Source organism: Poeciliopsis prolifica, unplaced genomic scaffold, assembly GCF_027474105.1.
Source record: "Poeciliopsis prolifica strain line A6 unplaced genomic scaffold, Auburn_PproV2 SCAFFOLD038, whole genome shotgun sequence".
NCBI lineage: Eukaryota > Metazoa > Chordata > Actinopteri > Cyprinodontiformes > Poeciliidae > Poeciliopsis > Poeciliopsis prolifica.
Window position 1 is genome coordinate 3152414 of NW_026562413.1, and position 26229 is coordinate 3178642.

A 26229-nucleotide genomic window follows, 5' to 3' on the forward strand; every position below is an offset into this window, starting at 1 on the left:
TAAATTTCTATGTTGACGCTTGTTAAGTTAGATTGTCTTCGCAGACGGAAATCTTCTTTACCTTTCATTATGTAAACAAACCCTCTAAGTTATATGGTTCACCATCAGCTTGCTGAAGGCATGATTACGGCTCTTACAGACCGAAAAGCTCCCAGCTGCCGCTTACATAACAAGCATGGTGAGAAACATTCTAGACGACTTGACTAAAAATACATTGTTATTTACAGCAATTTCCCAGAGGTAACATTGGGGTGAGGAAGGCTAATAGATTACAAAAAAAAATGATTCATGCTTTCTACCTGGCTGGTCTGTACCAGAAACCTGTGGAGATAAGAGTTCTGGGATAACAATACAAGCTTTGTTATTGCACTCCATCAGAACTCACGAGCAATTTTATGTGTTTTGGGGGCTCAGGGTGTTTATAAATCTTTTCATGCTGTCCAAAAACAGTAGGTCCAGATGTGAAAATCAAACTTAGTTGGTAATTATTTGGTTAGTGTTACAAAATGAAAGAAATCACACACTGAGATTTGATTTGGTAGTTTGGGCGTAGAGACTTCTTTGTTGAAAATCAGAGATTGCGAGAACAATAAGCTTTCTCAGATTTTAATCAACACTAAACATAAATGTCCTACAATCCTAGACAATCCTGTCTGTATGGAAGGTAATAAATATAGAGACAGAAAGATTCAGTGCTTGTATAAATTATCATAGTTTTAGGCATTTTATTTTGTGCCATATTGGTAAAAAAAAAAAAAAGTATATAGTTAAAACATTTTTAAATTGCTATTTTTGACTTGTTTTTTGCTTCATTTTTTAACAGATAATTGCATGGAGAAACTTGTGATGGCTGTATATCACAAGAAGGGACAGGAATAGGGAAGTTTACAGCATGAAGTTAACTTGCATTAAGCTCAAGGAGGAAGCTAAGCTATGTAGAGAAATGGAAATTATCCATGCCCTATAACATATGCGGACTCTATACTTTGAGGGAATTTATCTCATTGAGATTTGCTCTTATGTGTTTTCTAACTCAGGTGGATGAGATCATTTACATTACTTGCATCCATTCTCCTAAAAGGTACTTTTATCACAAGGGGGGTCAAGACTGGACAGCATCACAACACCTCTGGAGAACACATTTGCTACATAAAGTGTACTGGTTTTTTGCTGCATTGTAGGTGTAACTGATTTATTTGAAGACATCCAAATATTATTTTTTTCTTCAGGTAGTATAAAAATAATGATGAAATCTGGATTATTGAAGTCAGACTACATGAAATTAAATAGAATGCATTCATTGATGAACTTTAAAGCTGCTGGTGATGAAAGGAGGATTTCATCACCTTTAAACAGAGCCAGGTTATCCGTTTTCTCACCTCTAGTCTATACGCCAAATTAAACTCATCAGCTACTGAGTGTAGCTTAACCTTTAAAGGACAGTGGAAATAAAAAAAATGCATTTCCCTGAAAAAGTTGAGGTCCTTCTTTAATACACACTAACTCCAAGTTTAGCACTGCCATTTGAAAGAAAAGTTGAAAATATATATTATATAGTTTTTTATTGTTTTTTTGTTTGTTTGTTTTTTCAGAATGGAATGAGCTGAGTTTTGATTTATTGAATATTCTTGTTTTTATGAAGTGAAATTCTGTACAAAATTATTCTCAACTACTGAACTTACTGGAAAGGCATTATTTTTCAAATTAACTTTAAAAAAAGAAAATGTGGTAAAGTCCTTCAGCCCAAACACTTTGAGGCAAGCTACGATGCATACTTATGAACTTGGCAATACATATAGGCTGCTCTGAAGAGTGATCACATAAAATGTATTACAATCCAAATGTAATAACAACTGACATAGAAAAATAGATAATATGCACAATTATTTTTGCCCTGCCAACAAATGGTTTGCCAGCATCGTTTAGGTGATCTTACAGTTAATTTAGTTTATTTTTAGAAGAGGACTGCTGGTATTGCTTGGTCAATATCACACAATTAGAAAATCAAAACAAGTTCCTTAAAGGGAATTGGAGCTTGCAATAATTACCTTATATTTTACTTTTTTTTTTTATTTTGTTGGAAACATGCACTGTCATTTTCACTTTGCATCAAAAGCACTTTATAGGCAAGGATATTGCTGCCAGTGACATTGCAACCAAATCAACCACTGTGCCCATATGTGGGTCGTACATATTATGTCAGATTAACATGACAATCAAACCAAAAGCTGAGTGACTACCTGCTGACACATTATCCAGAACACTGGGTTAGGGTTAATCATGATTCCCAAGACAGAATATGAATATATTATTAAAAAGGTGAGCTGTCAAACCAGGTAAAAATTGTCTGAAAGGTGGTTGTCAATTAACATATAATAGTTAGGAAATGGCACATAGAAAAAACTAAACTTGCATACAGCTTTTTAGAGTATGAACGTACAAATGATAATGGGTAGATATGAGCATCAACTGTTGGAAAGCAGTTGGAAAACTGTAAAGAAGAGCCAGAGTTGTTTCTTAGCACACAACTCGGCAAAGCATTGATTTCAACCTGGCACTTTAAACAGTCTGACCCAACATTTAAAGACACAAAATCTTAGCAAGCCTGGAAAAGTATTGATCACAGTCACTTTAGGAGTATAATAAAATCTGGCTACTTGGCATAGCATTAAGAATATAGGTGCAGTTTGAAACTTTTCCACGTTTTGTACTTTTGAGTACTTTTCTCAGGTGCAGTTTAACTTTAAAAGCTGTTGCTTCATAATGTGTGTGGATGTGCCTTTTGTAAACTATTTTGCAAAAAATCCTCTAGAACTACACACTATGGTGTAAGCAGAACAAATGTGAGAGCTGCTTTAAAATAGAAGACAGAGCTTTAAGAACAGTCACAACAGAAGAATGACTAAAAAGTTATTTTTCTTGTGAAAAGTATTCTGTCTTGCCTGAAATTTATGTTCTACAATTAATGTGAAGGGTTACTTCAAGACATAATTAGTCATTCAGAGCTAGCCGAAATTAATCAGGTTGTGGCATTAATCTTATGCACAAGTAACCTAATGCAAATCTCATACCATTAGCAAAATGGGCAGTGTGGGCCAGCAATGTTTGAGAAGAAATATGTTCGGGACTCCTGCACTGGTGTGAGAATGTGTGTTTTTTGTGTATAAAAGTGTGTAAGGACTCTCAGGAGCGCGCTGTGTATGTCGGACAGGGTTTTGCTGACCAGGCGGTTGTACAAGGGCAGAGTGAGGACCCCCACACATACACACACTTATACAAGCTGCCACCAGTATACATAAACATGCAGACATCAAATTTTAGAGCAGCATATGGACTTGTCAGGAACATAATGTCTACAATCCGCTGCTATTTGTAAACAGGTATTTTACACTTGTTGACCATAAGGATTCGACATGTCATTTTTTTAAAATTTTTTTTGTTATCCCCCTTCTTATTTGTAACATACAAAAAAGTGCAAAACACCATGGGATGAATTGTCTTTCTACAGGTGATATTGCTGGTTCTTGCGGCGATCCTGGCATTCCCTCCCACGGCTCAAGGGAACAAACGGATTTCCGGATCCGTTCCAAGGTCTACTTCACCTGCTCAGAGGGCTACGAGCTCATTGGATCTGCAGAGAGAATGTGTTTCCCCAACGGGACGTGGTCCGGCACTCAGCCCTTTTGTAAACGTAGGATGAATACGTTTACAAAACAACAACCTTACTTCAGCCATTTTAGCGCATATATTTTTCCCAGTAATCACCAGATCCTCTGTTGTGTTTCGAACAGCTATTCAGTGTGGAAATCCTGGCAGTCCAAGTAATGGCAGAGTATTTCGCCTTGATGGAACGACATTCTCCCACTCTGTCATCTACTCCTGCATGGATGGTTACCTGCTCACTGGTGCCACCACCAGGCTGTGCCAGGCCAACGGGACATGGTCAGGAGCACAGCCAAACTGCACTAGTGAGTTATCTACTTTGCTTTACCAAAGTTGTAATGTAGAATTCCCCATATTACAAAATGTTTTTGTACTCTTTTAAATTCTATTGTATTATGGCACATAGCTACAAACCTTCTTATTAATTAAGATTTTTTTTGAAAGACCAACACACATTTTGAACATAGGACAAAAATGTTTCTGAATAAATACTTTGTAGAAGCACAGTTTTGCAAATCAACAGACTAAACTTTCATTTCATTTATTAACCCTCCCGCAGTCCCAGAGATGGTGAAGCGAACACTGTGTATGCTTTTATGTTTTGTTTGTTTGCTTTATTTGTCTGTTTTTTATATGATTTTGGGAACTGAACATTGACATTTGCCTCGCTCTTTCTGAGCGTCAAGTTAGGACTGCGGGATGGTTAAGGGAAGAAAGATATCCAAAACTAACCAGGCCCCATGTAAAAAGTAATTACTCTCTTTGTTGAATCATGAATTAGCTATGATCAAAGTACATTTTTAAAAAGCTGAACTCAATTTCACAGGCCAATCCCATGCCTGATTATTACCTAACGTGCAGATATGATAAATAATTTAAATGGAGCCTCTGTGATGGTTAAAAGTAATTTACTTCTGTCAGTCTGCAGAGGTAGATTTTAGCAGACGAGTAAACTTCTGTACAATGTGTTTCTATTCCTTTTTTCAGTTCAAAGTAATTGACAGCAGTGTCACAATTAAAACAATTTGCATTTGTTTACAGTTCAGCTGTGAACATTCAGATAAGATGACCATGAAGTTAGAAATTTCATTTAGAAATTCAGCTTTGGGGAACATCAAGAAAGTTGAGAACAAATAGTGAGGAGAAAGACAAAGAGAGAAGTATTTTTATTTCTGGTATTACCTGGAACAAATCTATGTGTGGATTCTGAGTTGAAAGCAGCAGTGGCGCTGATCGATACATTAATGATGTAACTGAAAAAGATTTTAATCAAAATACCAAAATGTCAAGTGCTACTTTCAGTTACCGCTATATGAGCTGGCATCTCCCCTCAAGGTTCCAAACATTAATCAGAGCCTCTTCACAAACATGAAAGACAGAGGTTTTGAAAAGAGAAGCATTTTAAATATTTTACTGCAAGTAAAAAAAACGTAGATGGCTAGCAAAAGAATCTGATCTGCACCTTTCCTGCTGGCAGTTTTAGCATAGCCTCAGTTGTATGTAAAACAGTTAGTGTCTGATTATGCAGTCTAAACTATAATTTATGCAAAACAGTTAGCTGCAATTAAGCCGTTAACGTTTCCAAACTGCTTACGTGGATCTGACAAAAGACTGGAGTTGTTCTCCAGTCTTTTGTGACACTGCTTCATGCCCAGTTTGAAATTACTCTGCAACACTATAAGGTCTGAATAATGAAATAAAGCTCAAATATTTATGGTCCTGCTTCTCATTTTATCGCATGGCATGAATAACCTTGATCGTTGTTTACTTTAGCTAATTTGCTTTTTGAACCCAGAGGGAAAACTCCAACAGAGTAAATAACCATAAAATATAAAAGTCTCTTCCTGTGTGAAATATGACCAAAGCCATACTTGAGCGAGTGTTAATCAGAGCACCATGTTTCTGGTGTGCCTTCTTGCATGGCATCAAAGATGTATGCAATAAATGGACCCCAATACACACTCGTAGAGGAGTTTGCAGATATTAACTGTGTCTGAAAAAGGACTTTTTTTCTGAGGGCCATGTGGTATGATCTTTATGCGTTCCCATTTCTACTGACATTTCTGACTTTTAATGCATTTATGTAAAGAAATAAGCCATGAAATATCCAGCAGGAAAGAATAAAAGGACAAAGACACAGAAGTGCTGAGAAGTCTAAATCTAGAATTGGGGCTTCCTGGAAGTAAAGACAGTTTATAAGAATGTCTTTCTTAAAGGGAAAATGGCTGGCTTTTACAGTAGATTACACCGCATCTATTAAGAGGCATGACAGAATGTGGGGTGGGTTTAAAAGCAGTAAAACTGCCTATTAGACTATGAAGGACAGTGGCCTAAAAGTACTGTCTGGGGAATTCTAATACTCCTTAAAACCATCCCAGGACAACCACAGCCATCATTTCCCAGATCCCTTTATGAGCTGCACATTTAGATAATATGCAGCCCATAAAGGGATATGAAATGTATTATTAAAATCTATTTAGTGGAAAAACTAATAGTTACAAAGTGAATCACATTTTAAAGTGATTGTATCCAAAAAACTTGCTTGGATTTTCCTGGATTTGTTTATTAGGAGGTTGTTGCTAGTTGCTCACATTAGAAAATAATCAACAAATTCTTTGTTATCAATACAAATAGTATTACAAATGCTATAACACAACTATGTTGACTTATCCCATGAAAAATATTCAGATTATTTACTCTTTCTATGTTTTTTATGTTTTATATTTTGTTGTTGTCTATCTGTGTTGTCTACAATGAAGTGTGCTGCTGCCTTTCTTGGCCTGGTTACCCTTGTGAAAGAGGTCTTAATGTTGATGGGTTTTGTATCTGGTTAAATTGAAAAAGACAAAAAAAAGTGCAGAATTAGTTTTGCTGGCATAACTCAAAATGCTTTTTTCATTTGCTTAAAAGCAGTGGTACCATTTCGATTTATGTTTCTTTCATGCTTTGAAAACTTTGAGGATTTTTGGTTGTTAGGCATGAAAGTATATCTTTTTGTGACTCGCTCAGAGGTAAACTTCAACTTGTCGTTGTGTTTTATGTCAATGCCATGTTTGCCCTCTCCCACAGTGATAAACTGCGGGGATCCTGGCATCCCAGCGAACGGCCTTCGCTACGGAGAGGATTTCACTATCGGACAGAACGTTTCCTTTCAGTGCCAGCCAGGCTACAGGATGGAGGAGGACGGGTCGCCTATGAGGATGTGCACCCAGAATGGGACATGGGGTGGAAACATGCCCATATGTACAGGTAAGTCTTTTAAGTCAAAAACCTCAAAAGGCTTTTTAGCAATAAATAAATTATATCTCTTAATGCGGCTTCAGTGAAATGTTTCAACAAGACGGTCTTTACTGATGTTTTTATTTCCAAGCGGTGACCTGCCCGACTCCCCCTGCCATCAGCAACGGCGTACTGCAGGGCAGTGACTTTGAATGGGGAAGCAGTGTGAGCTACAGTTGCTCACCAGGATACGAACTCTCATTCCCAGCCATCCTGACCTGCGTATCCAATGGCACCTGGAGCGGCATGCTTCCGCAGTGCCTACGTAAGAATTACATCACATTCACACACTTTGTTGGCAAATTTCAAGCATCGGTCTTTTGAATTCCTGACACCAATACTATGAAATTTGTACGTGCATCTTTGCATTTGCAGCCAAGTTCTGTGGTGACCCAGGCACACCAGTCGGTGGTTTCAGAGAGGGTCGGAGTTTCATTTATCAATCCGAAGTGTCCTTCAGCTGTTCTCCACCTCTGATACTGGTCGGAACAGCAACCAGACTTTGCGAGAATGACGGCACCTGGAGTGGAACTCAACCACGATGCATTGGTAATTTGCACAACTGGGTCACCAAGCAACCGTAAAATCGTAGAGTGCAAGTCTCGTTCAAACTTTAAGTCAAAACAGTTATTTTTGTGAGAGAACTTGATCTTGAAAAAAAAATTAAGAAAATGATAATTTTGCTGATGCTTTACTCACCTGTGCAAATATTTTTGTTTATCTCTTTGACCATTTAGTATAAACTCCATCAGTCTATGTTGAAATAATTAGTATTTTACGTCTAAATGTTTTTGAGTCTGGTCATTCCAAAACAACGCACAACTTTTACAACAATCGATGGACAAGTAATTTATGAGCTAAGCAAAACTTACTTTTAAAATGATAATAATATATTTAAACAGTTCTGTATTGCATTAATGTTCACTTGAGAGACACCGGCAATGTGTTTCTCATGCCTGTACAATCTTAGCTTGATCTCAGGCTGAACTGGAGCTGGTAGTTAACCAGAGTTTGTGACGAGTGAGGATTCGTGACGGTATCGGCTGAATTCTTCCTGTGATTTTCAACTGGCGTATTTTACACTTTTCACTCAGCTGCCAATACAGTAGATATGTGAAAGACGTAGCAGGAGTATAATAAGAGACACGGCGATCATTATGATGGAGCAGAAAGCTTCATCTGGCCCTCACAGGCTGTTCTAATTAAGCGAAGACGATTCATCCAGAATCTCCTGCAGTGTAGTATATAGTGCATTATTGTGTAAAACCAAGAAACACTGGTCCACGTCACCACAAGTTATAAATAGCAAAATATTTTAAAATTGTAAAATTTCAATTTATTTTAAGATTGTAAAATTGTTTTAAGATCCCTGAAGTTACCGGGTTTCTTTACCGGGTTAAAATAAAACAGCAAAGTGCTTGTAAAAGTTTGAATTCATTGTGGAATTATTGCAGAATGTCAAAATTACTTGCACGTTTTGATATATGCATACTTCACATCTAACATGGAGTACATGCATCATTTAGCATTTAGCATACTAAATGTTGCTTTCCAATATGCAAAGAAATATTTTGTTTTGTTAAGCCATCAACAAGCTTGTAGCATAATGGATTAACATAAAACTAAAGTGGCAAGTGTGATTCTGACACCAACAGCATGATGTTACCACCTGAATGTTAGTTGGTAGTCTTTATTAGTTTAACCATCTAGCCCAAATGGTTACTCTCATCTGAAAGGAAATTAGTTATGATATGCTGGAACAAAGCAGGAAGCGCAAAGACCAAGTCCCATTATAAACTCGAAGATGCTGAAAAATCAGTAAGTTTGACATCGACACAGGCTCAGTGGGGGCCAACCAAGACAGAACCCCCTGCTAAAAAATCAACACCTTCAAGTGTGAATCGAATTTGCAGCTGCCCACTTGGACTAGCCGAGTGCCTTTTTGGAGAAAATGTTTCACGATCAGACGAGACAAAGATTGAACTGTTTGGCCACTTTGCCAGGAAGAACACGTCTAGTAGTCAAGATGAGACCTAAGAACACTACATTATCTAGCAAGCATGATGGTAGCAGCCTGCTGCGCTCTGGTTCACTGCCAGAGGTATTAGTACATTGCAGAGGGGAAGAAACCTCAGATCAGCAGCCAGGCAGTTGAAAATTGGACATGACAGAATGTTTCAACAGGATAACGAACCCAACTTTCACATTCATCTGGGGTTGATGAGAAATTCATAGTACAATTCAGCACATCCTGAAAAACAACAGTTTAAATAAATTGCATTAATGTCCATGATGAGTGCAAGTAAACCTCTGAACAGAACAGACGGCATTTCTATAAATTCTTCTCTTTCCAACTCTTTGTAAAAACATTGTATTAGTACAATGGGGTTTTTTTATGTTTCTATCTATTGACTTATGATTCAAGTTATCGCTCATCAGGACTTTGTGAGTCATTCGTCATCATTCATTCATCTCTGTACGAACTGGAGCCCAACAGAGCTTCCTCAGGCAGGGGTGGCCCTCCCCACTTCAAAGTCTGGGATCAAATTAAAAGGCACCACACTTCAGAGACAGATTTCCACAGAAGTTGTTCTTGCTTATCTAAATATCTTGCTTTAAATGACATATCACAGCTCAGTAATACAGACAAATGTTTAATGCTTTCCCTTTGCTGTACATGTGCTTGCCTATTGTTTATGCCACAATATATTCAAACAATATTATTTTCAGATTTCTGTGGCTGAACAGCCTCGCTTTGTTGTTGTTTTTTCTGCTAATTTTCAGTCTGTTCACTCCCCTGTCGGTGTGGAACCTATCAGACACACGTCGTTTGTGCCACCAGTTAATTAGCACCAGTGCCTAATTATCACCATTACGCACCCATTATTACACAGGCAACAGCCACGTTTTGTCTGTACGTGGAACTGTTTTCACTGAGCAATTTCTGCTCCGTGAAAGTAAAAGTTTTATTGAAATCACAGCGAATGGCAAGTGGAAGCTCTTCTCAGAGATTCTTGCTAATGAAAAGGCAACCTTCAGCAGGCGCCTTGACGGATTCCTTCAAAGAGAGATCAAATATAATTTTTTTGAGATTGGCAGTATTTCTTGATAAGACTGCAATTCTTATTTTTTTCATTTACTGGTATCAATATTTTTGTTAGGCATTGAAACTTTTTAAAGCCTTGAGAATGCATAATCACAGCCATTTCATGTATGCATCTTTAGCTGGTAAATTGGCTGCCCCCTTTTTCTAGCTGCACCGCGACTCACTAAAAGCACTCCAGCGGACTGTTTCACAAAGGTCATCTGTGAGAGTGCAGATTGAATATTATGGCAGCATGCTATTTCACAAGTCATTGTCACTAACAAATTGCACATCTGCATGCTCTTGACTGAGCCGTTTGGCTCTTGATCTTCTGAATGATATGTATCAAAACTGGTTTGTGTAGGGAGTGGGGAAAAAACCAGCCTATATGTTGATTTGATGACAACACATAAAAATATGCTGTTCATCTACAGTGAGGTCCTTTTGCTGCAGTGAATGTGCACACCTGTGCTTTTTTTTCACTTATTTTCAATCTAGTACTTGTACCCATGCATGTGACAATGCAAGAAAAAAAAAAGGAAATGTACAGTGCAGTCAGACAGAAAAATCTGTATTTTTAAAGAATGCATATTTTACTGAGACAAAATATTTTCCTGAATATGTTGAAAAGGTTATCTCAGATCTCAGATATTTCTGAAATCTGAGTGCTTTTGGAAAGAGAAAATTTTCATGCTTTACTTTTTCTTATAACCACGTTCCTATGAAATCTGGATGGTGAACAAACAGGACTTTTTCAGTACGCTTTGTAATGTCATATACAGCACATAGTACCTGAAAATTCAAGGCTTTGCAGCTGAAAATAATTGAAGGGAAGTTTTTAGTTCCTTTCAGCAGGGATCTAGGAGTTCCCTTTTAAAGAAACCGCACCAGAAGTGTTTGCTTCGAAGTGAGGCAACGGTGGTACAGGCTGTGACTTTGAGCATCGAGTAAAACCCTACTTCACATCCAGCTTCAAACAAGCTACCTCTGACCATGGATTAGAAGTGGAAGAACAGCAGCAGATACTGAGTATGTTTCCAATACATTTTATTTTTACGAAGGACCACCTCACCGACACACATCTGATTCAAAGCAAGCGAGTATAAAGATGAGTTGTGATCAGCTAAAGGTTTTTGTTGCAGACTTCTAACTTCCCTCATAGCCACTGATAAGATGTGCTGCGCATCTAACACTTTTACAGCAGCAGTAAAGTCTAATGTTGCCTGTAAAATTGATGATCTAAAAATAGGAGGCTGCCTGTGAAGTGCAGATGTAAGGACTCAATCTTTGACTTCTGGGAAAAGACGAAACCTTTCAGCTTACGTAATTAGTTTACAAGTTTGACACTGTTGCTCATTCGTGAGCAAGCACACACAAATACAGCGTGATTCCCTCTCCTCCTGCTGCTGCTGCTGCTTTTTTTTCCTGGTGGAAATGTGTTCAAAAAGGAGTGCTGAGTGTTAGGCACATGTGTGCAGCGGTGATTTATTAGTGTGTGATTGCAGCTGTATGTTGGAGTGTGATGTGTATTACGATGTGAATGAACCAGAATGAGTTTTGAGGCAAAGCAGCCTGCTCTTTAAATAAGACAGACGAGGCAATGGGGGTGGGAGGGAGCAGAGACGGAGATAGTGGCATAGAAACAGGAAAAGAGTGGTTACAAAGAAGAGAGAGAAGGAGGGCAAAAAAAAAAAAAAAACAGAGTGAGGAAGAAGGAGAGCGGATAGACAAGTACAGGAAGACCGAAGGCTGAGAGTGAATCTGTCATTTTGGAAGCTGAATTGAATTGAGCTCTGCGTCAGGATGTGCTCTACATGCTGATGACCCTGCCACACACACACACACACACACACACACACACACACACACACACACACACGCGCGCGCACACACACGCTGTCAGGCAGAAACTCTAAGAAAAGGCCTCCCTTCGTTTTCTCACGATGCACTACTGCCCCCTGCTGGCCCGACGGCGCTCACGGCTCCCTGTTACCATGGCAACCAGGGAGAGAAATGGAGAGTTTTAAGGAGAGGATTTAAAAATGTTGCAGTTAATTTATCTTTCTCCTGGATTTGTTCTTTTCTGTGTGTCTGCTCACACTGTACACTTTCCTTTGCAGAACCAACTAAAACCAGCTGCGATAACCCAGGAACGCCTCGCTATGGATCCCTGAACCGGACCTTTGGCTTTAAGGTAAAATAGCTCACTCCAAAGACACCTCCATGTCCAACTAGTTGATTTATTATTTAATACCTGATTTGCAATAAGAAGTCAAATTTGGTCTGTGTATGTTTAATTGTTTAATTACAGGTTTTTTTTTTATGTTTATTGCGCATAAATTCTCAATTTGGATTGCCTGAAGTGCTGTGGAAAATGAATTTGTTGTGGAATGTCATGTGATTTTTAGTAGACCAGCACAAATTAGTGCATAATTATGAAGTGTAAGGAAAAGTTAAATGGCTTTTGCAATTTTAGCTTCAAGGTTTTTGGTGTAGGTTTAACAGCTTTGAGAATGACATTTTTATCATTGTTCCTTGCAAAATAAATCCAAACAAAAATGGAAGGAGAACATCTTTAAACATCAGTTCTCACCAATTCAATAGGTTTGCGGTTTTTATTTCACTTGGACTTTGACTGGGCAGTTCTAACACATGGCTATTCTGTTTAGGATTCTTGTCCTCTTTCAAAGAGAAGCTACATCCCAGTCTCAGGTCTTCCTTTCAGAAATGATTTATACTTAAAAAAAAACCCAGCTATAAGCAGATTTCCTGTTCCAACTGAAGAAAAACATCCTTAAATCACAATGCTGCCACCACTATGTTTCCCAGTGGGGATGGTGTGTTCAGAATAGAAATGGCCACAATGGGGAAATTGAAGATGGAGAACTGCTAGAACGTGCTGCCTTCTCACTCGGCGCCGGAAGCATGCTTCAGAATGAATGACGAATTGTGCGAGTTTTTCTTTACCTCCTTTCGCATTTTGGCTGCACACAATACATTACTTAGGGCAAGGTGTAAAACAGGACGTCTTTAAATTTTGTGGAGCAGTGTTCTTTTTCCCTGGAATGTTGTGTTCTTTGGTCTTCATGATGCTGTTTAATCAATAATGAACCTCTGAGGTCTTCACAGAACAGATGCATTTTATCCTGAGATTAAATGGCACACAGATTAGATATTAATCAGATCAATCTTTTCAAATTTGCATTTGTTACACATGTTTTAAAACCATATATAATTTTCATTCAACTTAACTTTTTTTTAGTTGAGCACTACTTGCGATGTGCCTGCCACATAAAATCCCAGTAAAATACAACATTTGAGGTTGTAAAGTGAAACATGTGAAAAGGGGAAAGAAGACTTTTACAAGGCACTTTAAGAAGTACTTACCAGCATAACTCAGTCTCTCCCTCCTTAAATAAACTAGAGACATTGCTCATAGTATCAGCTCTCCTGAGGGTACCTTCACACTTCAGCCAAACAAAACACTGCTCGTATTTCGTTGTTTTTATGTTTTGCTGTCTGTCTTTTTGTGCTCAGGTGGGGAGTGTGGTGTCATTTCAGTGCCAGTCGGGTCATTTGCTTCAGGGATCGTCATCCAGAACCTGCCAACCCGATCTGACATGGACTGGGACACAACCCGAGTGCATACGTAAAGAAACACATATGTTGGCTCTTTATTTGTCCACTCTAAGCCTTTACTGACCCTCACTGAAGAGAAAACAAAATCATGTTTTGTACCTGTAGCCCATGCCTGTAAGCAGCCGGAGAGCCCACTCCATGTGGACGTGGTGGGGATGGATCTTCCCGGATTTGGCTACACCTTGGTGTACAGCTGTCAGCACGGGTACTTCCTGGGGGGCGGCTCTGAGCACCGAGTCTGCAAGAGTGATGGCACTTGGACGGGAAAGATGCCAATATGTAGAGGTGTGTGATTCACTTCTCTGCCTCTCAGTGGCCCTATCAGCATTAAATGCATTTACTTTATTGTAAATCTCTTGAGTAAAGAGAGAGGAGCACTTGAATGTGTCTAGCTCAAGGACCCCGTGTACCAACCATCTGGAGTCGGGTGGTATTTACTGGTGGGGTGGACAGATGGTGTACGGGATAGCGGGTATAGGATTTAATATAAAACTGTGTGTGTATATATATATATATATATATATATATATATATATATATATATATATATATATATATATATATATATATCTTTGTTGTTTTGTCCCTTTGCAAGGTTGGCAGGTTGTATGTTTTTACACACAGTAAACAAATAAATAGGAACAAAGTCTGAGTCTGGAAAAGTATTGAACTTGAGCATGAAAATATCTAAGAAACATCACATTTCATTAGAAGCATCCCACATAGCAAAGGCGAAGGTAACAGTGTCATGCTTAATTTTTAGTTTTGGGGCTTTTAAATGTCAAAATTGCAGATATTTTGTGGATGAATAACATCAAAACAAACATTCTGTGCTTAATTTTTAATTAACTAAAAACAATAGCTTTTTCAAATTTATATACAACCAGTCAAGAAATGAGCATAAAGCAAAATGTCTACAAGCTCTTGAAAAGCTCCATCTTTCATATTCTTTTTTTAATCAGTCCACCAACGCAACCATCCTGTTGTTGCCCAGAAGATCTGTTTTTAAAAGTGAGGCACTCTCTGGTCTGAATTGAGATTCCAGAATACAGGCCATTCTCTATTTCTTGTTTTTTTTTCCACCCCTCATTGTAAACAATGGCTAAATCTTGAAAGGATGATCTCTGCTGCTCTCAGCCATCAGAGCTCAGGCCTTTCAGCTGCTTTTTAAATGGGTCCAGTATGCACAACAATTATTGGTCGTGAACTCTGTTTGCACTGCTCCACTTGTGAATTGCTCATTAAAGAGGTTTATTTTGTCTGACCCTTTTCAAAATGGTCCTCACTCATTATGCACATGTGTGACTAAGAATGACTGGCCCTGAATTCTAATGTGGGGTGCTTTTTCCTGGAAAAACAACAACAACAAAAACAAAACAAAATTTTTGGACATCAATGAAAACACCTGTAAATTTGGCATAACCATTTTTATTTTTAATTCATGGCTTGAAAGTTTACCTGAATATTTTGTCTGTCTTGTGAATGTGTAGCTGGAGAGAAGAAGAAACCTGTGAAACCGGTACCAGGAACACCCAGCCCAAAACTTAATGGTCAGTTCTTTCAATCAATCCCTCTGTCAGTATTTTTATCAGTCCATCTACTTATCTGTTTGTCTGTATGTCCATCTGTCTCTCTGCTATATATGTATCCATCCAGTCAGCACTGAAAGGGTAACATTTCCCTTTCCTCATATCCATCCTCATTTCTTCTGTTCCAGTTTGGTTCTATTGAATCTATGGCTCAATAGACTCTGATGTGCTCCTTTTCACTCTACTCAGTTTTGCACCACAGGATTTTTTTTCTTGCCTTTTTGTTGAAATACTTTAACACACTTCTTCCGAGTTCTTCATATTTTTTTTAATCTAACTTTACAAAAAGAAGACAAACTTCTGTAATGACCTTGCTCTCCTCTTTGTTATAGTTTTATTAGCTGCTGTTTCTTTAGCTTGTTTAATGCTAAATGCACATAGAAAATCAATAAGCAACCTTAAGCAATGATCAAATCCAGTTTCACTGACTTTGCTCATGAGCGACAGATTCAAATGCTTCGGACAGATTGACAAACAGGACCATGTTGTGCATTGATGTAGAACTAATGCTGTAATTCTTTACGAATATTGCTGCAACTATATTGCCCAACCTTAAACCAGACAGTTATTCACTTAAGATGTGATTGTGTTGCTTCATTCAAGTTTTGTCAGAGGGTGAGAACTTACATTTGAAAAAAAAGAGTCCCCTTTTAATAAGGAGAGGGCAAAAGCAACTTTCCATATATTGTGTCGTTAATTGCGATTTGGCTCCTGTGAGACTACTTTTTTTTTTTCTTTTTTACTAACCGGGAGGCAAGATGTGATTCTACATAGACACAGTTCTATAAAGACTTGCAACTCTGCCCACTAAACTGAGGAGAAGCTCCAGGGAGGCTGAGGCCAAAGAAAATAAATGACCTCTTCTGCAAAGGCCCATCCAGAATGCACCACCAATAGCAGGGAAACAACAGCACAAGGACAGACCTATCAATACAGGAGACAAAGCAATACTGCAGAGACATGTAGAAGGAGGCACGTTCCCCATACCACTGACCTGCAAGTTCACGCTACACTAAAACTGGTTCAAAGTTCACTTTTCTTACATTAAACAGCTTTAAAGTTTCATAGCTTTATTGTCCATTAAAACACCACACTGCTCTACATGTGTAAATGTTTTCCCCCCTCATCGACAATGGGAGGAAAATGAAACACTCTCAATCCCAGGAGGGTGATTACGTTTTATTACAATACAATCTATTTACAAAATTTACTAATTTGTTGTGCTCTGTTTACAATAATGTGCATAGAAATACACATTGAGAATTTAGACTTATTTGATGTTCAGATCCCCAAGGCCAAGAGCAATATAGAAATAACCACAGGTAAGGTAGTTTTATATAAAACGTTTGAGTCAAATGCTCTAAAAAATGTAGTAGAAGGAAAAGAAGGACTGTGGAGCTAACCCCTCATTTGTTTTTTGTTTTTTTCTGTTGTAGTTCCAGATGACGTTTTTGCTCCTAATTACATATGGAAAGGTTCCTACAATTACCGGGGCAGGAAGCAGCCAATGACGCTGAGCATCACCAGCTTTAATTCCACAACCGGAAGAGTAAACGTGACGCTCAGCAACGGCAACCTCGAACTGCTCCTGTCAGGCATGTTGCATCATCGCTCAACTCTAAGCACTCCATGAATACCTTCATAAGGGGATCTATACACTGTGATGAGGATATGTGATGGTAATACATCAAGTTTATGTTACTGTGCTACATAGCTGCTGCATTGATTCATTGGTAATACAGTAAACACACACTCAGACATTAAATGCGGCATCGAGCTCCTTCTAGCAACACTTTTACGGATGCATGCCGCTTTTTAATGGTGGATTATTGTTGTGTCTCGCATATACAAATGTGCACACTCACATGCATACTTCTCCGAGTCCCGTAATGATGCCAGTCAGATTTGAGACCCTAATATAACACACATCTTGTCGAAGCTCGAATTGGTTCCAAAAGCAGCAAGGAGCAACAGGAACTATATCTGAAATCCGTGCTGCAATCATGCTTTTATTGTCTGTCGTGTGGCTCACAGGCACAGCTTTAGATCAATACCGGCTAAAGCTGCACTTTCATCGCCATACCCGAGTTGCAGCTGCTTAAAATCCGCATGTTTTCCCCAAGTCGTGCTATTAAGGCAGCTGTTCAGCATTTTAAATATAAATAGCATGTCTGCGTGCTGAGAGTAAAGCTGGAGTCTAAATATGCTGACACATTCACAGTACCACTTAGCATAAAGACTAGAGTTATGGGGAAACAGGCGTCTCTGCTTAAGATGAAAAATATTTCAACCAACACCTCTTAACCTGTCTTATTGATGGCATATATCACAATAATGATGTGTGATATCACTGTACGTGCACATTTTTACCTAAATATGCTGTCAACATTCAACCAGGTTCCTCTATTTCTTTTTAATCAATGTTAATTTATTTTACAGCTGTATCCGAGCTGTTGTTCTCTTTTTATGTCAGTATAAAACATCTATCTGCAGATAAACAGGGAGAGTGCACGGATTTCATTAATGCTCCAGGGAAAAAGAAACACGTGCTGATCAATCTAATGATTTACAAGCAAGATGTGAAATCCTCTGTTATAAATTATTGGGATTTGCTTTTTATGCCTTTTCAGGAGTTTACAAGGCTTCAGAGGCCAGGCTTTTACTTCTGATGTATCAGGTGAACTACGTTAACCAGGGAAGCCAACTGAAAGACTCAGCCATCTCTCCAGCCAAGATCATGGAGGACTCCTGGACAATGGATGGATATGTAAGTTTACTATAAATTTATTTTCCAGTCTATTTATGTATTAATATTTAGACTGAAAGGTGGGGCATGTAGTGGTTAATTTGGAGGATTTTACCTGTAGAACAAAGGCCGTGTTACTTATCCACATACAAATATTCCTGCACTCATTGCCGTATAAAAGTGCCGTATAAAAGTGATCTCACCTTTCTGTGTTCCCCCCCAGGTATCAGCAGAGCCTGATGGATCTTCCTACGTGTTCCAGGGTTTCATTCAGGGAAAGGATTACGGACAGTTCGGACTACAAAGACTGGGTACTTGTCTCTAGGTTCACAAGCACCAAAAGACAGCGCCTTCAGTATTTTTGGTAGTCAACATTAAGTGTTGGAAATAGTGGAAACACTTCTTGACACATATAATCTTATGTACTTAGAAAACTGTTGTTTTCAGTATGATGGTCATCTTAACTGTAAGGAACAGCAAAAATGAGAAAAAAAAACAAACAAACATTTATTTCAATAGATGTGGTGCCTTGCAAAATCACATGCAGTTGATTTTGGGCCATATCCAAAAGGTTTGACCCAAGTCATGCAGTTCAAAACAATTTTTCCCGATACCGACTAAGTGTTCTGTAAAATTGTTTTTATTAAGTTTTCTGCCATTATTAGCAAATAGAACATTTTTTGGTGATTCTAACTGACCGAAAGCAAGACAAAATGAGTCAAATTTAACTTCAGACAGTGAGACAAATACATGCAACTGCGGTCGCATACACATTTGGTCACAGTTTTATTTTTTTCACCTGAGTCGTGGATCTCTGCAGCTCCTCCTAATTAACGCCGTCCTTCTCTCTAGGGCTGCATTTCTTCAACTTCATACAGCACTGTTTGTTGGGCAATACCATAAAATTTTATTTTATGGTATTGTGGAGTCGGTGGAGTCAACAAAATGTGAAAACTTTTTCTTGTGCACACTGATATTAGATCAGATTTTCTTTCAAACAACCGTCAATGTTTTTTTTTTTTTTTTGTTCTTTTTTTCTCTGTGACAATAAAGCCTGTAGTTTTACCAGGTCATTTTACTTTGTCACCCAGACAGTTTGGACAGCAGCAGTAAAGTTTTCTCATTTGTTGCAGGTCTGAACATGTCAGAGAGTCAAAACTCGACACCTCCACAGCTTGGTACCAACAGCAGCTCTGTGGCTATTGCTATTCTGGTGCCTTTCTTCGCTCTGATCTTTACTGGCTTTGGATTCTATCTCTACAAGCAGAGGTAGGCCATACAAGAAGAAAAAAGAAAAGATGACGAACAAGATAGATAAATCTCGCACATATCCCTTTGAAGAACAGGTTACTGTCAGTTTATGACTACATTTTATCTGTCTTTATTCCAAAATAAAAAAAAAAATAAAAAGTACACAAGGGCATCATTAACATTTTAAGAAGATGCTTAATTTGTGAGAACAACCTCTGCCTCTGTGGTTTGATTGCTGAGGTGTTAAGAGACAGCTAAGTCACTGTCTGCTGCAACAGAATCCTTGTTTAGAAGGTGGTAAATTGGATTTTTCCCAGGCAAAGTTAAAGCAGAACCGACTGTTGTTAAGGTTGTTAACAGATGCAGATAACGTCTGTTCTGCTGTTAATATCTGTTTGTGAAAAGGAGAACTTGCTGAAGGGATTAGTTTTGGATGGGCTGTTTGGAATCTCTTTAAGCTCACTAAGAAACACAACATGGTTCTTCTCCTGTATGCTTCAGTGGTTTCATTCATCACTGTCTGCTGGCTGCTTAGGACATTTTTGAAAAAACTATTTTCCTATAGATACAGCAGTTGTTGATGTCAGCCCACAACTTTGGAGTTGAGACAGTTAATGTATTTTTTCCATTTTGACTATTCGTTATTTCTTTTGGACAGGTTTTGGTGTGCATCTTAAGCATTTTAAGATTATTTTACCTGAACAGCCAGTAATTTTCCTGAAATGTTTTTGATGCATTCTTCCCTGACAAAGGGCCAACAGTTTGAGACGTTTTTTCACAGAATAAAAGGAACAGAATGGAACACAACGTGATATTTTTTAACGTGCCTCATGCAATAACAACTTAATTACGCAGAATCGACAGCATGCATCTCATGATTGTTAACTATGCCCAACAGTAACATTATTTCCCATGGTGAAATATCATTTCTTCAAAAGAAAATCTTCTATTTATTTGGAACATGATTGTAAAGATGGCAGTGAAGATTTCTGCAATTACAGTTGGTGAAAGATATGTATATACAGCCCTCTCCTTCACTGTTATCTTGTAATTATGTTTCTGTTTTCTTTATATTTGCAGAACTACTCCAAAAACACAGTACACAGGCTGCTCGGTGCACGAAAACAACAACGGCCAAGCTGCCTTCGAGAATCCCATGTACAACACCAATGCCAAAGCTGTCGAGGGAAAAGCCGTCAGATTTGATCCTAATTTAAATACTGTCTGCACTATGGTCTGAGGAGCGACTGTCCTCAGTCAAAATTAATGACTCGCATTTCTAATGGGACCACAACTGGTGCAAAGATGGTGAAAAGGGCAAACTTTACAGAGGCCAAGCATCATGGTGTGTACAAGAACCAACCAACCGATCCTTTCTGTTTGGAAAAGATCCCAGCTCCCACCCCTCGCCCACGCAGAGGAACAACTCTCCAGCTGAAACCAAAATCCAGCATCGGTTTGCTTAAAGCTATCAGCATCTAGGGAGAGAAAAGACTGCAAGGTGACAAAAAAAAAAAAAAAAAAAAGCTCCATTTCTATCCCCAACTTAGAGCAAGTTACAGAAACTTTCTGATTCGATTCTAAACCAGACACAAACACAAAATATTTGAGCTCGTATTTAACCTCGATCGCTGTTTCTAAGACCAACGCGTGTGGGCAAGCCATGACCTGCTGGTTGGACCTTGTGTGTCACCTCAATTTTTACTTGAAGCAAAGATTAAGAGATCAAAGAAGAGGTGTTCCAGCTGTAATCACACATCAGAAACTGAGGAAAACCTATGACATTATCTAGACAGGATATATGTCATTGAGGACACTGTGAAAATAAACCGACAGTCAAAAAAAAAAAAAAAATACGGTCACCAGCAGAATATTGCTGAAGCCAACTCACTGGTTGCGAATACCACGGGAATACAACAACCTCACAAGCAAACGGAACCATCTCCAGTCTCAGTGACAAGCAGAGACTGGTGTTACTGGTCTCTGTTATTTTTTTTTCTTCTTACATGGAGCCTAAGAAGGCTAATGCTTCTAGACAGAAGCAAAAGTTGCTTTGAAAAGAGACTATCCACTAAGCGAGGGATGATGATAGGGATGGGGCATCCCTGGAGAGGAAGCTGTAATCCTGACTGAGCTGGGATTAGAGCAAAGTGAAACTTACAAGGAGTCTGAAGTGAAGTTAGCACTAACAGAAGAGATGAGAGACTGACTCATCTAATGGATAAACTGCCTCTAACGTGATGAAGACAGCGTCTAACTGAACTGGAAGCAGACTGAGTAAGTCATTAGCAAAAAAAAAAAAGATGAGATCTTACAATCCTAACACCACCAATCAGAGCTTGTCTGACCTGAAGTAATCTACTGAGAGAGATCAGCTCTACTCCTTTATACGAGATGAATCAGATCAGGTCAGACGGGATATGGCCTGGAGGAGAAGATGTTCCTGATCCTGGGATTTTACCAGTAGGTTTTGATCAGAAAGAGGCTAAACCGATGGACTAAAAGGGAAGGAAGAAAAATGACTTTGGGAAATGTAGAAAGCTCCAGCACTAAAGCACATTTCGCAAGGAGAGACGGACTAACACCGGGACAGAAAGGTCCTGTTTTTTTTCCAATCTATCTTTACTCCAAGATAAAAGCAGGGGGCTTAAAGGCAGACAGACAGAAACAGGTTTGTAGGCAGGAATCATAAACTAAGAAACAGGTCTAGAAAGGCGGGGTTTTGGCCCTACGCTGTGGACAGCGTTCCACGTGATCCTGCACTCTGAGAGTGCTTACTTTCTTTGTTTGTTACAGCTGCAGAATCTTCTGATCTGTAAATCTATTGCATATATATTCGGGGAGCATTCACCACCTATATTTTTGTGCTATATATTTACCACAAGGGGAGGGTAATTGGTGGGGGGAGGGAGACAGATTATATCAGAGTTTTTAGAAAAAGAACTATCAGAGTAAAAGACTTTACAGCTATATGCTTTCCACACGCACCCACCGACGGTACCTTTGGTTTCACTGCAACATGCATCTAGTTTATTTGAAAATTGTGTCTAGCATGGAGTTCCCCCCTCACCATCTGTCTTTGGCACTGAAGCAAACCCAGTAAGTGGTGTTATCATTATCGAGATGCAAGGTTTACCAGCAACAATCATACCCTAAACTCACTGACACGTTTTAAAACCCTTAATTCGAGACATTCTTTGCAGACATTTGCACAGTAAAACTCTCAGCACTTTCTATGTGATCATATATATATATATATATATATATATATATATATATATATATATGAAATGAAATGAAATGAAATGAAATTTATTCGAACATGATACAAATATAAAAATAAAATAGTGCACAGTAACAAGAAGTGCATAAGAAAGAAGAGAAAATACAGATTTTTTATATATATATATATATAATATATATATATATATATATATATATATATATATATATATATATATATATATATATATATAATATATAATTCTGGTTTTGCATTTTTGTGTTGGACAGCCATGTTGTTTTATTATCAAACTAATTTTAATACCAGGCAAATTATAATTTCTTGATCCAAACCAACATGGCTCTTTATGTGAAAATAAATTGCTCCCTAAATCAAAATACTAGCTGTCCCACTCTTGCTGGTAACAGGTGTTGGCAAGCATTTGTAAAAGCTGGCAATGAATCTTTTACTTAACTTTGGAGAAAATTTGTCTCATTCTTCTTTGCAGAGTTGTCGTCATTCAGCCACACTAGAAAGACTTTGAATCCTAATGACCTCTTTGAAGTCACAGCACAGCATTTCAGTGAGATTAAAGTCCAGACTTTGTCTAAACTATAAAAAAAAATTAGTTTGTTATATTTTTAGCTGTTGAGATTTGATCTGTGTTTAAGAGTGCACTTGAATTCAATTCCACTGTTTATATACCAGCTTGCGTTCGCATTGCAGCGCAGCTAGGTTCTACAAGCAGTTAGATAAATAACAGTAAAAAACTGCTGAGTAACTGCCACATATGTGATGGCTCTAAAAATGATTTTTCTTCAAATTTTTTCCTGAAATGTCTTGAGATCCAAGCATTGGATGTTTCTTTTTTCCATTAGTCCACTTGGTGGTGTCTTCTCTTTAAATCAATGTCAGGATTTTAGAGAGCTGTCAATTATTAGACCTGGATTTCGCTACTGAAATTAAACTCCAAGATCCTTAATTACACTTAATTTAGAATTTAGCTAAGGGAGCAAGACGTTTTTCTTCTAATGTCAAGTTAGTTCAAGTTAGTTAGCTTTTTTTCCCTTTAATACATGTCACTTTTATTTGAAAACTGCTTTTTCTATTTCTTCTATTTATCTTTTAATGTTATAAATTAGTTTGATAATCCAGAACATTTTAGAGCTGCAAAAACAGATAAAATCTGAAAGAAGGCAGATACTCAAAAGCACCGTTGTGAAATCAAATCAAAACAACCTTAGTGAAAATAGACGTTTCCATTTGGGCAGACAAATTAATGATGATTGCTGGTTGCCTGCATTATCTGTACTTTGTGTGATGGCGCTAGAAAACTTGTGTTGTACATTGACATTGCTCTGTTCTTGGTTGTAGTGAATGCGTCAAATACTGAGGAGACGGAAAAAACCTGCAGAGAATCGGTGTAATGATGTGAGATGGAATGTCTGTTCAGAGCAGATAAGAAGGGAAACTACTATCTAATCTTTTATCTAATGCATCCTCCATACCTATTGTGTAAAAAGCCTTAGTATAAATTAACCTTTATGACAGAAACAGAATCTCACACTGTCCTTTAAGTCAAGAGGGGAAAACTCCTACTTCATTATTGTTTTCCTAACAAAAACAGTGGTGACTCAGTTTTTTGGCTTCCCTACCGCTAATTGTACAACTCCAATTTGTCAATAGGACAGTCTTCTAAAATATGTAAGAGTTTAAACCACGTTTTCCAGGGATTTAGGTCTCTCCACTTGGATGCCTAAGGAAGGACCAGGATATTGCAACTGGTGAACTTTTTTTTATTGATTTTACTGTACTTTTGGAATTTTTATGCTACTGTAAGACACCGTGATGAGCCATTTTCTGTTTCCCTTCATATTTGTTTTTAATTTTCTTGTTGTTTCAGAGTGAATGATCCTGCATACTCTTAACAAGCTTCCCAAGAACTTTGAAAGAAAGACACAGCATAGTGTTAGTAGTAATTTCTTTGGTTTATTAGTTAATCCATCTATTTATTTTACCATTATCTAGACATCTTCAGCAGGGTGGCAATAGATAATGACATTGTTGGAAGGAGATGACCTAACTATAGCCTTCGCATCCGATGCAGTTAAAATGCAGCTTGCTTCACAAATATGAAAAAAAAAAGTTGACAAAAGTTCTTTTGTTCTGAACTGTCAGAGTTTTGATCTTTGTGATTTCAACAATTAGGGGGAAAAAAACACAATTGAATTTGTTAATTTTAGAGTTTCAGAAGCAGATGCTACTGACTGCAGTTTGGAAGCGCGACAACTGCACACAACAGTTTAGCATTTAACAGTTAGCTAAACATTCAGATTCCAGTATGTTTTAGCAAGTGCTAAGCTAAATGATCAAACAGATCAAAGCGTTGACCCATTTTAAAATTTTCACCTGTAATTCATACAGTTTTGCCAAATTTTATATGGGTATCTGAATTTATTCTGATCTGCCACATTTGATGACACGTGTAATGCATCTTTTTCATGTCTTCTCTTAATGAAGGTTGTTTGTCTTGCTCATAGCACCGTGCCACAAACTCCTGCTGAGGCATGGGAAACTCCTGCTGAGGCATGGGAATACTTCACAACATATTTCTCTCAAATAAGAAAATATCAGGTTTTGAAATTTCATTGGTTGCACCCGGTTCCTAATTGACCACAAAATAGAAGAGAAACATTGAAAATGGGAGTAAAATGTTCTCATCAGTCAAAGACCTGCAGCTTTGATGTAAATCCTCCCCCCCCAAAAAAACAAAGTTTTTGTTTTTGAAGAATCTGAAGAGCAAGTCTCTCATGATAAATAACTGTGCGCTTTTAAATGAGTCCAGGTGCCAGGGAGCATGAAAACATCCACTCTGTTTTTAACACCCCCGCTGCTGTGACCACAGGCGCCAGCTGCCACCAGCTGACACAAAACTCCTTTTAAAGTCATTACTGATTTAAAAGCAGCAGTATAGCTGGGGCTCCTTTGTTTACCCACCCAGCAACCATCCTGCACTTTACTGCTGTGGTGATATTATTTCTTTTTATTACATTTCGGATTGGTCCTTGCTGCTCTTCTTGTGTTTTTGTTCACCTTTTTGGTAAGAATCTGACTCAGTGCCTACCAAAAAATAGTCATGGGATCTTCTGTGCCATCAACCCTATGCTTTTTTTTTTTGCATGCACATAGGTACCTGCACAGCCCTAATGCCAACATTTTCTCCTGTTCTCCGAACAAGGCTATTTTTTTTCCTAAGCTTCAGTCTATTTTGCCACAAGCTTTTCCTATGGACTGAGTGCAATAACACCCATGTGATTTCAAAGACTTATAGCCGTTCCTGCCCGGGGACATTGGAAATATTCACCGTTTGAGAAAAAAAGAGAAAATATAGAATAAAAAAGTGTTTTGTACAGAAATATATTTTTATGAGGAAATTATTTGTAAAATGTATGAATCTATTATGTAAATTTTCATTGCAATGTAAAATTAAAAAAGGCTAATTGCTTTTGTAAAAAGTGTGCTTCTTTTTTTTCTTTTTTTTTTTTACTTTTTCTGAAATTGAGTTGGTACAGTGATCCTGGTGAAACTTGGACTACAGGTTTATCTGACTAATTCAATAAATATTGAGTATTTTTTATAGTATCAATCAATTCAATTCAATTTATCCAAATACAATCTTACCTTTCAATCACATTCAAATTTAGTTTAATACTTTCTATTAAATTATGATTTAATCAATTCCTAGTAATTTGCA

General features: G+C 38.0%; 1 protein-coding gene across 1 annotated transcript in view; it reads left to right on the forward strand.

Moving 5' to 3' along the window:
- The window catches only part of csmd3b (CUB and Sushi multiple domains 3b), a 356525-nt gene extending 334037 nt beyond the window's left edge, over positions 1 to 22488 (forward strand). Inside the window, exons 59-72 of the mRNA XM_055053697.1 lie at positions 3509 to 3691; positions 3792 to 3968; positions 6733 to 6912; positions 7034 to 7207; positions 7318 to 7491; positions 12148 to 12221; positions 13565 to 13676; positions 13772 to 13951; positions 15157 to 15216; positions 16692 to 16850; positions 17886 to 18022; positions 18225 to 18312; positions 19135 to 19270; positions 20333 to 22488. Coding sequence (XP_054909672.1) covers positions 3509 to 3691; positions 3792 to 3968; positions 6733 to 6912; positions 7034 to 7207; positions 7318 to 7491; positions 12148 to 12221; positions 13565 to 13676; positions 13772 to 13951; positions 15157 to 15216; positions 16692 to 16850; positions 17886 to 18022; positions 18225 to 18312; positions 19135 to 19270; positions 20333 to 20492 — 1994 coding nt within the window. The 3' untranslated portion in view covers positions 20493 to 22488. The remainder of the gene's footprint in view (positions 1 to 3508; positions 3692 to 3791; positions 3969 to 6732; positions 6913 to 7033; positions 7208 to 7317; positions 7492 to 12147; positions 12222 to 13564; positions 13677 to 13771; positions 13952 to 15156; positions 15217 to 16691; positions 16851 to 17885; positions 18023 to 18224; positions 18313 to 19134; positions 19271 to 20332) is intronic.
- The last annotated feature ends 3741 nt before the right edge of the window (positions 22489 to 26229 follow it).